Here is a 14411-nt window from a genome sequence, read left to right as displayed (position 1 = left end):
GATGTCATCAGTGTCAAGTGCATGGAGATTTGATTCATTCTCCACCATCGGAATTGCACACAATGTCTGTACCACGGCCTTTTGTTGCGTGGGGCATGGATGTCATTGGGCCAATTGAGACAGCAACATCAAATGGGCACAGGTTCATTCTGGTGGCCATTGACTATTTCACCAAGTGGGTTGAGGCTAAAACGTTCAAGTCTGTGACCAAGAAAGTGGTGGTTGATTTTGTGCACTCAAATATCATTTGTCGGTTTGGGATACCGAAGGTGATCATTACAGACAATGGGGCTAATCTCAATAGTCATCTGATGAAAGAGGTATGTCAGCAATTCAAGATTACACATCGCAATTCCACCCCTTACCGCCCCAAGGCAAATGGAGCAGTTGAGGCGGCCAACAAGAATATAAAGAAGATACTGCGGAAAATGGTGGAGGGTTCTAGACAGTGGCATGAAAAGCTGCCTTTTGCATTGCTGGGATATCGCACTACTGTTCGTACTTCAGTAGGGGCGACCCCTTATTTGTTGGTGTATGGCACCGAGGCAGTGATACCTGCAGAGGTGGAAATTCCGTCCCTTCGGATTGTCGCAGAAGCTGAAATTGATGATGATGAATGGGTCAAAGCCCGCTTGGAGCAATTGAGTTTGATCGATGAGAAAAGATTGGCAGCCGTGTGTCATGGTCAGTTGTATCAACAAAGAATGGCGAGAGCATATAATAAGAAGGTGCGCCCACGAAAGTTCGAAGTGGGCCAGCAAGTGTTGAGGCGTATTCTTCCACATCAGGTTGAGGCCAAAGGCAAGTTCGCCCCAAATTGGCAGGGGCCGTTCATCGTGACGAGAGTGTTGTCCAATGGTGCTTTGTATTTGACTTACATAGTAGGCAAGTGTGTCGAAATGGCCATCAATTCCGATGCGGTCAAGAGATATTATGTATGATTTCCTTTGTTCTAATTGCATTTGTTTGTACTTGGCATGTTTTGGAGATTGGAATGACGAAGACATTTTGTTCTGCTATCTAAACACCTTATCCTTTGTTACCCCTTTGAGCCTTATTTATTTCCTTTCATACCCCTCTTTTGGAATCAGTAGCAAAGCTCAGAAACACAAGCGTAAAGGATAAATAAAAGAAAGGGGAGAGAAGAAAAATGAAAATGAAAAAGAAAAAAAGAAAAGAAAAGAGTAAAAAGAAAAAAAAAAGAGAAAAAGAGAAAAGGCAAAAGAAAGAAAAAAAGAAGAAGAGAAAATGGAAGAAAAAGAAAGAAAAGTCACAATAACAAAGTAATTTTTATGACATGAACTACGTTCGACCTGATTCCTTTTAAGGATACGTAGGCAGCCTCACGGTTCGGTCCCATCAAAACAAAAATCCAAAATTCCCCAAGCAAAAAGACTGGGGCAGAAGTTGTGGTTGTTGTAAGAAATCTGATTTCGAAAGTTGTAATTTTTAATCCATTTGAATTGTTTGAGCCTTTTATATCCTTTCTTTCTAACCCTGTCCAAAAGCCCATGTTACGGTCCAAAGAAAGACCTTCTGATCAGTCTTCAAGAAATGCCAAGTCGAGAAAGAAGAGGTGATTCATATCAGGGGCAACACTCCGATTCGAGAAGGAAAGTAATGAAAAATGAGAGAGTCTTATTGGTGAAAACCCTCACGGGCACCGTAAGGCGACGGGAGTTGAGAGAAATAAAAAATGAGAGAGTCTTATTGGTGAAAACCCTCACGGGCACCTTAAGGCGAAAGTGAGCCAAGAGATGAACAAAGGAAAGAGGTTTGTGGATGAAAACCTTTTAGGGCACCGCAGGATAAACAAGGTTAAGGTTTGGGGCAAAGCAATCAGGTTATGGGATTCCGGGGCAACAGAGCACGGCAACTGAAAGTTGATTGGTTGGACAGATTGGGCCGATTAGTTCGAAATGCATGTCATGATCATTGGCGCCAGCTGTTCCACTCAGATAAGTCTCTTTTTCTTTTCCTTTTTTTTTAACAAGTCATCCGGTCTTGGATTTTCTTCATCCTTAACCCTCAAGGTCATTGCATTTCATTTCTTTTGGGATTTTGTCTCTCTTGAATGTCCTGATGTCAATTTTGTTTAAAGCAAGTAAGAAAGGATTTCAAAGCTCACTACCGACTTCCACAAAATATAAAGCACAGTCTGGCCAGAACTTACCAAAGATAGCACAATGTAAAGAAGATATAAGGAGTCACCGGAAATTTCACCGGTGGAATGATATGGTAATGTAATGGAAGATGCAAAGGTTCAGATAAAGGGGTCGGAGATGTAAAATGAAAGTATATGATAGAACACTCGGATCGTCAAAAGTCATGGGGTCAGTCAGAAAGTCAAGTGGTTCAGGGCCAGTTCGGGGAAGCAGGTCAAAGCAAAACACGGCAGCGGAGACATCTTCAGCAAGAATGCCATCAATCAACCACCATTTTAAACTGACAAGATTTTTCTTTGATTTAAACAGAGGCAGAAATTTTGTTGGTTTCAGAGGAATTCACCGTAGGGGAAGGACAAGCACAAACAGGTTTGATCGTAAACTCTCAGGACCTTCCTGGATAATGGGACCTTCTTAGATAACAAGATTTAGCGGAAGTCACACCTTTAGAAGACATAACTTAGATTTAAAACTGTCGTTTAATTAAGAGTTGTCAGGACCCCCCTGAATAATGGGACCTAGCTTTAAGATTTCCATTAGATAACAAGATTTAGCGTAATATCTATTATAGGGAAGTATAATTCAGCCGTAAGAGTTCTGTTGTAGGGTAGTATAATTCAGCCGTAAAAATTGTCACTTTTAAGATAATACTTGATTTTCAAGACCCTCCTAGATAATGGGGAGTAGTTTAAGACCCTCTTAGACAATAAGATTTAGCGGAAGTCACACCTTTAGAAGACATAACTTAGATTTAAAACTGTCGTTTAATTAAGAGTTGTCAGGACCCCCTGGATAATGAGACCTAGCTTTCAAATTCTTAGTAATATTTGGTAACATGATTCAGTTTAACACTCACATATATGCCCAGCTACCAAACTGAGGCAGAAAATTTTCTTCGTTTTGTCTATTTTTGTTGAAGTCAGGAGCCCGCTTGGAGAAAAAGGGAATACATTTCAAGTCAGCAGTCAGGAACCCGCCTGGAGAACAAGGGAATACATTTCAAGTCAGCAGTCAGGAACCCGCCTGGAGAACAAGGGAGTACAATTCAAGTCTTATCTTTCAAGTTTCTACTAATATTTGGTAACATGATTCAGTTTAACACTCACATATAGCAGCTGCGCGAAGTTGCGCCTTAGCGCATCCGTTTTCTTGCTCGTTAGCGCTGTTTTTTGATTTTTGAAAGAAGGGGCGGAGCTTGAAGAAGCGAAACGAGCCTAGAGTAGCAGCCTATTACGTTTTTTCAGGCCTCTTTGATATGTTATTAGTCAAGCGCTAGCGCCCCTTTAGAGTAAGTCTTTTCTGTTATCAATGAAACCGAAAGAAAGAAAAAAACCAGTGTGTTTCGTATAGATCGAGTCTTGTAGCTTGATTCTTTACTTATGCCCAGCTACCAAACTAGGGCAGAAAATTTTCTTCGTTTTGTCTATTTTTGTTGAAGTCAGGAGCCCGCCTGGAGAACAAGGGAATACATTTCAAGTCAGCAGTCAGGAACCCGCTTGGAGAACAAGGGAATACATTTCAAGTCAGCAGTCAGGAGCCAGCCTGGAGAACAAGGGAATACATTTCAAATCAGCAGTCAGGAGCCCGCCTGGAGAATAAGGGAATACATTCAAGTTTTAGCAGTCAGGAGCCCCCCTGGAGAACAAGGGAATACATCTCAAATGTAGCAGTCAGGAGCCCGCCCGGAAATCATGGGAATACATTTCAAGTTCAACAATCAGGAGCCCGCCTGGAGAGGAGGGAATGCATTCAAGTTCAGCAATCAGGCATCCACCCGGAGAAAGGGAAAACATCTCAGATTACAATTCAAGGTGGCAACAAAGGGATATCATCGGGTGAATACAAGTCAACAAGGCAAGAAGAACCACAAGAGCAAGTTTGAAGATATAGATAGGATTTTTGTAAAGCACAGATCATAGTCTAGTCTAGCTTCTTTTTATCTTTGACATGGTGTAATAAGGGGGTTCAGTAAGCAGCAGCAGCAGCAGCAGCAATAGTGAAATCACAGCTTCATGGTAGTCCCAGCTACCAGACCTTCCTGAACTACACTGACCTAATTCCTTTTTAGCCAAGGATATGTAGGCAACCTCGGAAGCAGGGTGCGGTCAAATCTTTTAAAAATGCTTCACACGGAGTATTCAAACGGGCAAAAATCGCTCGTATCCTCTCACTTATCTTTGCACGAAAACTTTTCGTGTTTCCGAGCAAAGAGGGGCAGCTGTGAGCACGAGATTTTTGCCCTATATGAATTATTCCCATAGTTTCTAAACAAAGTCATTTCTTTTAATATTCGCAATTTTGTGGAGTTTTCGTGGCATTTCATGTTAATTGTTCGCATTTTTGTTTGTGCATTTTAACTAAATGAAAAATACAAAAATGTGTTGCATATGCATTTAGGAGTTAATTTTGCATTTTTAGGAATTAATTAGTCATTAATTTTTTTAAAAGGGAAAAGTCTCAAAAAATAGTTTATTTTAGTTGTAATTTTGAATTTAGGGTAGTTTGTCCTTTAATTTGGTTTAGTTAATGATAGTAATTAGGAGTTAATTGTTTTGTAATTTGGTATTTAGGTTTTATTTTAATTTTGAAAAAAAAGAGAGAAAAGAAAAAGGAAAAGGAATTTTGATAATTTGTCTTAAAATGAAAATGGAATGAATGAGATTAAAATTGGGCCAAATTTTGGTTTTGAAATAACCAGCCCAGTTTGAAATCCCCCAGACCCGGACAATTGGTCTCACACCGGCCCAAACCCGCACCCCCAACCCGGTCCACCGCCCCAGTCCCCAAATGACACCGTTCCACCTAGAAAAAATCCTGGCCGTCGAGGTTAGTAAGATCTGACGGTTGGGAAGCTAAGACCCCTAGGTATATAATTGTCCTAATGCCCCCCCACCCCCTCATCTCTTCTCCATTCAACCCTAGAGACAGCCTCACCGTCTCCGCCGTCTGCCGCCATCGAAAATCGCCTACGGCGGCGGCGAGTCTCCAAACCACCCCAAAAATATACCCTAGGTTCTCTTCCCTCTCATCTTTTCAAATCCACACCCCTTTTCCCTCAAATCGAACCCCATCTGTTCAAAATTCAAATCGAAAAATTCAAACCCTAGCCGCTGCCATGATTCTCCACCACCGTCCGGTGGCGGCGTCACTTCAAACACCACCCAAAATCCAGTCAGACAACCCCCCCACTTCCCTCACCTTATATCCCGTTTCAGTTCATCCAAACACCCATGTACTTCGCCTCTTCCCCATCCAAACCCTAATCTGCCGTTGTTAACGGCGAGACAACTCCAAATCGCCACCAAATCTCAACCACGTAATTCCCATAGTCCCTTAAGCACTAAACGATAACCAATTTTAAAACAGGAACCTTGGATTTGTACCCTCCTTCGCCCTTTCATTTAAAGGTCTGATCCAGTTACTCTTTGAGCTTCAAAGTTGATTTTGGGTTAAAATGAGTGCTAGACATTTGTTCTCGCAAGAACAAATCGACTAACACTCATTTTCGCCTCAAATCGGAGAACAATGGAAGTCCATTCAAGTCATCGTCCCGTGTTGATTATATTAGGTATTTTCTCTGTTTCTCGTCATTTTTTTTCTTTTTTGTTCATATTCATCTCCTTCTGTCCTCCTCCCTTGTTATGTCTCATCTGTTCTCAGAATGCATTTCGATTGCATTTGGTCTGTTTCTTCTCATTTCTTTTTCTTTTTTTGTTAAGTGCTAGTTAATATATGCTGCAGGTTTAGAATTTGAGTCATATTAATAATCATCAGTATTTTAATATATTTGACTCTTTTCTTCTTCAGTATTTTGATTTCATTTTGGCCCGTTTCTATGTGTTTTGGTCCATTAATTTTCTTTTGATGCTGAAATGACTGAAATGATTTGGGTTCACCTCTTTTGTGGCCTGTGATTTTTCTTATCACATTTTGGGCCTCGAGGGTCCAGGCAGCCCAAAGGCTGTTGGAACTTGCTGATGCAGTAGCCCAAAGACCATATTTGAACCATTGGGTAGGCTAAGGTAAAAAACATGGGTATTGGGGGTATTCTGGGTAGATTAGGTAAAGGAATCTCTTAGTAACAGAAATTAGAAGCTTCTAGTAAGGGCTTTTATTGAATTTCAGAATTATGATAGGTTAGCTTGGGTAACAAGGCAATATCTGAGGGATTTTTAAGCTAAAAATAAAGTTAAAGAGGGGGGGCAGGGTGCAAAATTAAAATCCTAAGGTCTGCCCTAGTCCTTTGCCTATAAAGGCATCCTAAACTTGCCTTGCAAGGCAGAACTTGAGGGATAAAAAACTCATAAAATTAAAACGGCTAAAAAAGGGATTGAAAGTCTACTGTTCCATTTAAATTCTACTTGAGTTTTGGGATTTTGATCTTTTAAAATTTTGCTGCTTCATTTGGAGTGGAAATGGTTTGAGTTTGGTTCAATTCAAGTCTGGTTTGGGGTCTGTTGATTCACAGAGTCTGAAATTAGTGTCTAGACTGTTGTATCTCATCTGCTGGTTTCAAAATAGTCTGCTGATTCTGCTGTCCTGTTACTGCTGCTGGGTTTCTGATTATCCTGCTTCTTTCTTTTCAATTTCCAGGTACATCACTTTGTGACCCTGTTAATTGAGAATTGAGATTTCGAGAAATGAACTGATTTGAAGAGTTTAAGCATGAGAATTCTTTCATTTTGTTTTTCTGATTTGCTGTGACCTTTTGTCTAATTTAGATTTACATAAGTGGTTTGTAACTATTAGCAAAAATGATAATGGGTTTACAAGTTAGGCTTTCAGTTCACCCTTCCTGATTCCTCATATTTTGAATGCCTTTTGTTCATGGATAGAGATCTGATGACATGGTTTCAAATGGGGTGTGTTCATGCATAGTCAGTGTTTATGCTGAATTTTATGCTTATTTGAGATTTACTGAAAGTTTTTTTTTTAGTATTGAGTGTTAGCCTTTGCTTGGGGATTTGGTTAATTGTGGACCAAATCAGCAAGTTTTAAGCTCAGCACTTAGTCTGTAAAGGATAAGGTGCTAGCAAGTATCTATTAGCATATCAGATTCATGAAAGTCGTATTAGAGGTAGTTGATATCGTCTCCTTGAAGTTGTGACTTGAGTTGTTTTGGATTCATAGTTAGGCCTCTACTGTTTGATTAGTCTTCTTCATGAGAGCTGTTTCTCTTTAATTTGGCTCGAGGTTTATGTATATTGGGTAATTAAAAATGACTCTAAGCTTGTTGATTTGGATCTTCATAACTTTGGATTTATTTAAGGTCCATGTTCAAGACTGATGTTGGAGAATTGTTTAGCTTTTCTTTGTTATCTTTCAATTGCTTTCTCCTTAAGGTGAAGTCATTATTTGGACGCCATATAATAGTTTAAAGAGTGATGCTGAAGCTCGTTTGGATGAATATTAATCCCTTCTATTCCATTTTTGAATTTATGCGTTCTATTATCAGCCTGGGGCATTATGAGGCTCGATATTGGGCTGCGCTTAGTCAGCTATGAAGCTGTTGGAATTGGGCTTACGCTTAGGCCCAAGCTGGACAGCCCTTCGAATTGGGATTTGAATTATTTCTCTCCCATTGGGCCGTCTGTTTGGACGCTGGGTCAATCCCTGTTGTCCAATTATTTCCCTCTTCCCATAAGCTTTTAATTAATTTGAGAAAAGATATTCCTTGGCTTTTAAGTGTTCAATTAAGCCCATTAAATGATCGGGAGGTGAGCTATATTAGACAATATATCATTTATGACCCTCCGAGCCTTTAGTGTGAATACCCTTGGGTAGAATAATTCGAGGTGTGCCACGCAAAATAAAACTACAATTGTGTGGCCCTCATTTTAATTAAATTTCAATTCAACCTTAGAATTTGGGGTGTGCCATTTAGCGAAATTTCCATGGCCCTCGCAAAGCGCGAACGCGTAGTTGCTTTAGGCGCGTATTTTAACAATCTACCTTCCTAAACTCGGGTGCACATTTATGTGACCCAAATTCAAATCTCAACGATGTTAAAATATGTCAAAAACCACGGGTGCATTTATGTGACGTGGTTCGAGACGTGTTTTAATAACGTTGCAATTTTCTCTAAAAATAAATAAAAGCGGTTAAAACTAAAATTTGCACATAGGTTCATAATTGTTTAAAATCAGATAATTAAGCCGAATATAACAGTTGAGCGACCGTGCTAGAACCATGGAACCCGAAAATGCCTAACACCTTCTCCCGGGTTAACAGAATTCCTTACTCGGATTTCTGTTTCGCGGGTAATACAAAGTCATTCTTTTTCTCGATTGGGGATTCTAAACCGGTGACTTGGGACACCATAAATCTCCCAGGTGACGACTCTGATTTTTAATCAAATAATCCCGTTTTGATTGTTACTTTAATTGGATAAAACTCCCTTATTATACCCTTACGGGGGTGTAGTAGAAAAAGGAGGTGTGACAATGATTCTATTGACGGTACTAATATATCGTCTCTTGTCTCCTTCTTGAGCCGATGGTCTCCTGGAAACAACCTCTCTTCTCCTTAGGGTAGGGCTAAGGTCTGCGTACACATTACCCTCCCCAGACCCCACTAGTGAGATTACACTGGGCCGTTGTTGTATGATTAATTAATTTTATTAGATGGGGATGCATATAATTTACCCTGGTTAAATGATTGCAGTCTCCATATGCAAGATGCATATCATGTATCTATTGGTTTGGTGTAAACACTCGGTGCATGAAAAATATTTTCCACAGAAAATATTTTCTGTTATACCAAACTCACCCTTTGTATTTTTCAGCTTCAATAATATACTTTCCATAAATAGAGACGGCCCATTTAAGGGCTCCATGGATCATCCAAAGTCGCTGCTGTGGGTTTACCCGGATCCGACTTCACTCTTCCAAGTTCTAAGAAACACCCCTTAAACCCCTCAATTTCATGCCTAAAAAGACCTTATCTTTCATGGCGTTTCTGAAAGTAGTTTAAAAATGGCAGTTTCTTATACACAGTTTTGGAGTGTATCTGCACAACCTCAGTTCCCTGTTATGATGTCTCTCAAACTCAATTCTCCGGCCGCCAATGGCTTTCAGGTGAACCCACTTCACATGAAGAAATTATTATTTCTCACAGTTCGTTTTCTGCTATGTACATAAGTTTAGAATTTCACCCACTAATAAAGTTCTGCTCTTTTTGCAATTTAGCATTTTTTGATTGCTTAGCTCGTCCGTTTGTGTTTGAATATTTAATCATGGATATGACTCTAGGTTTAAAGTATTGGATGCTAGACAATTAGTAGAACATCGATGTACGGTGAAATGTTTTAATGGCTGCTGGATTTACTCTTTGCTAGTATTGCTGTAGTAGTAGGTGTGAAAAATGTAATTTTTGCTTTATTATATAGCACCACACTGACAAAATAGCACTTTGGCAAATGATCATACTACGGAAAGCTGAAGTTTCAAATATGTCGAAAGCAGCATTATGATAGGTTAATCTGTTTTCTGCTGAAAGGGATTTTCTTATTTATTTATTTATTTTTAACTTTTTTTTTGTATTTCTCCGCAAGAGATAAAAAGGGAAATTTATTTTAATTGCTCTTTGATGGTTGGAGGTTGATAAGCTGAACTCTCGTATATTTTCCATGTAAAGTTTTCCTGCAATGTTCTCATATCCATTTTGAGTTTACCAGCGGGAGACTTATTTAATTCATCTATTTTCTGACGTTTGATCTAATTTTAGTCATCTGTCCCTCTGTTATTTGTATTGAATCCAAGCTACTGTATTCATTCCATATTTTACATCTAAATGGGAAGATACATTTAATTTAGTTCCTTTTTTGTTTGACAAACCAATTTCAGGATGTTTATAGTCCTCCATTTAGTGGCTGTTTGTTGTCCATTGCCCACTAATAGTCGGATACTACTAGTATTGTTGTTTATTTTTCTGTTGTCGTTGTTTTGGTTCTTTCTCTTGTTTTTATTGCTCTAAGTTTATTGTTGTTCTTGTTATTCAATTTTTTCTGGCTTGCTTCGTTTCTCCTGTTATTCACTTAATATGGATGACAGTCGCCTTCTATCTTGGCAGATTTTACGACAGTTGACCAAGTCTACTATGTGCATTTTGAGCACCAGATCATACGGGACACGTCCAATTGCAAGACCTAGTATAGCCTGCAATATGAATATAGCAGCTGGACAATCTGAAGAACCTCACAAATTTAACTTGGAGAACATAACAGACCGGGCAAGGAAATTGTGGGACAGCACTCCTACACCTGTCAAGAGTTTCCCTTGGAATAGAGCACTGGACAATTTCGTTCAACTTATTCTTGACATTGTTTTGATAGTCACCAAATACTTGTATGTACCAGTACTTGTAGTTACCTCAATCAGTGAGTTGTCTTACTGTGCACATGAGAGGAAGCTTTATATCACGCTGCTTCCTTTTCTTGCTGGTGTTGCTATTGCTGGCATCTTAAAGTCGGCAGCTCTGGAATCATCTCCATTTCTCAAGGTGATCTTTTTTGATCTATATAGTTCATGAAATTCCAGCAGAAGATTGTTGATGGTTAAATTCCATGTTGCTGATTCAGTTTGTTTCACGTAAATAATATATCTGACATTACCAATTAAGTGCTCCTATTAGATATTTTCTCAAGGGAAAAAAAGTGTAACTATTAGATTGCGTCTGAGTGTCACTGCCTCCTAGTCGGTAAAACGTGGAAACTAGATAGACAAAAAGTTCGCAATTATCCTATCCCTGTTCCTACTTGTCCCTGTTTTGGCTTTGTGCAATTGTGGACCAAAGTTTGTGCTGTATGTCTAATATTGATCTGCTTCTTTGTCCAAGAAGAAAATAACATGAATGAATTCTGGTTGTATACTGACATGTTTCTGCTCTGTTTACAATGCCAGAATGCTGAAGTTCCTTGGCATTTGATTGCCATTGGCCTTTTCTTCACTCTGCTAAAGTTGCCGGGACCATATTATCCATATTGGGGTCGAATTTTTATTCCTCACTTTGCAAATGGTGCATTGTTCAGAACTCTGTGGTTTGCTTTCCTCTGGTACAGAAGGCCTAGGAAGTCACTAGAAAAGACCCTGCCTGATTCAGTAGTTATTGATCCTGAACAGAAGGAGCTATAACTTTTTCGGCGACGAAGTATTTGAACTGGTAATAACATTTGTTCTCCTAGAAGTAGTTTCATCTGCATATTAGAACTCGCTGCTACTTGTGCCCTACGGAAAAATGATGCAGGCGCCTTTCCTTCGGTTTCCAAAAAAAGAAAAATAATACAGGCGCCAATGCTTGGCCAAAGGTGTTCTATGAATGAGAAAGGTGTTGTATTTGTTTGTGACATTTTTGCCTACTATAAGTGCTATGTGCTCTTTTCTTATTATAAGGGGCAAAGGGAATCGATAATGCAATCCGTTTATAGTAAGTCTGCTTGATAGATCTTGCACATTTGTAAATTCTGTTCTGACTAGTGTCGGCCACCCTGCATGGAATCTCTGAATAAAAGGTACTTAATTAATAACTATGATCAACTCTAATGATAATAGTTCTGAGAGACAAAACCCCGTATTCCTTATGCAGTTGCATTAAGTTGATTTTCTGCCCTTTTTTTTGTTCTTTCCAATTAAATCAATGTCCTTTTTACTAAGGTCTAGGCTGTACTTTAGTGCTTACTTAGAGAAGACGTTTCTCTTGAAAGCTCTTGAATACTTCCAGCAACTTTTGAACTTCCTACTTCAAAGACTTTGAAACTAAATGATATGACAAAGTCGTCCAATAATCTGTATGGTTTCTGAAGTATGCTTAAGCATACTTGTAAATTGTAATCCCTTTGTAATAGTCAGTATGGTTAGGCTTTCTCTTTACTATTTGACCAATTGAGTATTTAACCTTTAACTTTGGATGGAATTTCAATTATGAATCTCTAAAAATATTGGTAGTGGAGGCACCAGTTGCCTTGATATTTAAGCTGTTAAATGTAGTCGTGATAGAAAGAGGGATTCTTTGATTTGGGTGTCATAGTGTTGCAGTTGGAAGTTTCTTTCGTAGTTCAGAAAATTAGATATTTGCAAGGCACTGTTATCGACTGATGAAATTATTTTTGCAGGGGCAAATCACTATTTTTGGCAAATTGTACCACAGCAGAGCCAGTCAATTGGTCTGTCTATTGGATCGACCAAGTTTGAAGATCTTGGATTTTCACTTTTAGAGGGGCTTTGGTTTTTTGTTCTAGAGAAGAAAGCTTCTTTGCAATCAGAAAATAGGTATAGCAATCAAAAGTTATCACTGTAAAACATTCAGTCAATGTAATGCTCAAGCTTGTGAGGAAGTGTCTCCTTCTACTCTTTTTAATTGTATTTTCTTATCATTATAATTGGATTCTTATCAGGTTACTTACTGTTAACCAGGTCAATTGGTGTTTCTGATGCTAAGTTTCTACAAACAGTTGAACCCTTTTTGTCAATCTCAGGCTTAAAATTAAGGTTGAAAGATAAAAACAAGATAAACAGATACTTAATAAGCATCGAATCATCTCTAGAAAAATATTTGAATTAAATCAGGATGCTTTTATTTGATATGAATCAAAAGAATAGTTATAATTGTTACAGAAGCAAAGAGGGGCATTCCCCTGTACACGTGAAGCAATATGAATCTGCTCTTTGAATCAAACAAATTACAAAAAAAAAACCGATGTTATTGAATTGAAGAAAACTATCTTAGACGAAGAGTAAATGCCTAATAACAGAAGATATGCCTCCAACTCGTGCAAGAATCCTGGAATGACGCCTTGTTACTGCTGCTGCTGTTTCTTCTCCAACCGTCAATTCTGGGAATACAAATCCTTTTTTGCTGAACAGCGTATCGATCAGGTTCTCCAAAGCCTCGGGTGTCAATCGAAATCCATCCCAATATAAATATGAAGCCCTTTCAGAACATACAGCTACCCTTTCCTCTCCACACTGCTTCTGTGCATCAAAATTGAATGGACCGTTGTCACTTCCACAACATGCCTTCATCAAAGTCTTCGTCTTGAATCCCAGGAACGCGTGATTTTTAAGAACAGCCATGAATGATTTGTAGTAATCTGCATATATGATGTGAACATCAGGGTATTTTAAACGCAGCTCCAGAATTGCTTGCCATAGGTGATCATTGTGAAGCTTCGAAAACATATTCAATCCCTTATGGCATCTGTTTTTACCAATTGAATCGCCCTCGGGAAACAGAGTCCTAAAACCAGGAAAGCAGCCCACAGGTAGAATTCCAGAAACCATGAGAGTTTTGGCTCCAGCTTCGTTGATGAGTCTTTCTATTGAATTCTTAATAGTCTCCACCACTTCAGGCACGAGAAGGGACGCCTCTGAAATAGATTTTCCATGTAAGAAGGCATGCTTGTAATCATTGATGCCGGGTTGATCCATAAAGATGAGCGCCTTCGGAAGAACCTTGTTATTTCTGCCGCAGTCATGAAAAGAGAAGCAGTCTTCATAGAAGAACCTCATGAAGGTAGAAATCTGAGATAGGTCATGTGACTGTGGAGGCGCTGGGATGCCATTTTTGAGGAAGAAAAAGGGCTTCATGATGGTTGCTCCGGGCGTCGCAAAACTCAGTCCAGACTCGAAGAACTCGGTACCTTGTTGAGTGTACGGTTGGGGAGAAGGCAAACTGAGTGTTTCAGCAATATGATCAGCAATTGATGATGAAGAATCTCCGAAACTGTATATGGAATTAAAGGGACCAACAGCTTCTTTCGCCGGAGAGAAAGACGACGGAACAACATGATCAACAAGACAAGTAAAGAGTAATACCAAGAGAAACAAACGATGGCTGCTCCCCATTGAAGCAAAGCAAGAAAGAGCAAATTGATAAAGAAACTATGGTTTGCACAATTGTAAGCCGGTTGATACAATATTTATAGAGGAGCAATGTTTCCTAGGACTAGGAGGATTAGGATAGTAGCGGAAAGTATGGAATTTCACGTATTTTCTTTCTTGTACTTCACGTACAAGTCTTCTTCTTGGAAAACTTTTCATTGTCCCATTTCTATATTTATTAGGAAACTAAGCTCACTTTCTTTTGGAAAATTAACTCTGGAATTTGAAAGAAAAAGAAAAGAAAAAGGGGACTTGATCTTTCTCTATTTTTAGTAAGCAGAACTTAGATATTCATTTTTTATGCAGGAAAAAATAAATTTGAAAGGAAATTCAGATCCTTCTATATTAATTTACTAGAACAGATCCTTCT

General features: G+C 39.0%; 2 protein-coding genes across 2 annotated transcripts; one reads left to right on the top strand and one right to left on the bottom strand.

Moving 5' to 3' along the window:
• On the top strand, nt 9017-12592 carry LOC109232626. The gene is made up of 4 exons (XM_019398403.1): nt 9017-9241; nt 10236-10664; nt 11066-11324; nt 12274-12592. The coding sequence occupies exons 1-3, from the start codon at nt 9140-9142 to the stop codon at nt 11294-11296; spliced, it is 762 nt and encodes a 253-aa protein (XP_019253948.1). The 5' UTR covers nt 9017-9139; the 3' UTR covers nt 11297-11324; nt 12274-12592.
• LOC109232691 (GDSL esterase/lipase At5g03980-like) lies at nt 12884-14005 on the bottom strand. The gene has a single exon (XM_019398440.1). The coding sequence runs from the start codon at nt 14003-14005 to the stop codon at nt 12884-12886; it is 1122 nt and encodes a 373-aa protein (XP_019253985.1).

This window comes from Nicotiana attenuata, chromosome 1 (genome assembly GCF_001879085.1).
Source record: "Nicotiana attenuata strain UT chromosome 1, NIATTr2, whole genome shotgun sequence".
Taxonomy (NCBI): Eukaryota; Viridiplantae; Streptophyta; class Magnoliopsida; order Solanales; family Solanaceae; genus Nicotiana; species Nicotiana attenuata.
This window is presented reverse-complemented; position numbering and strand designations above follow the sequence as displayed.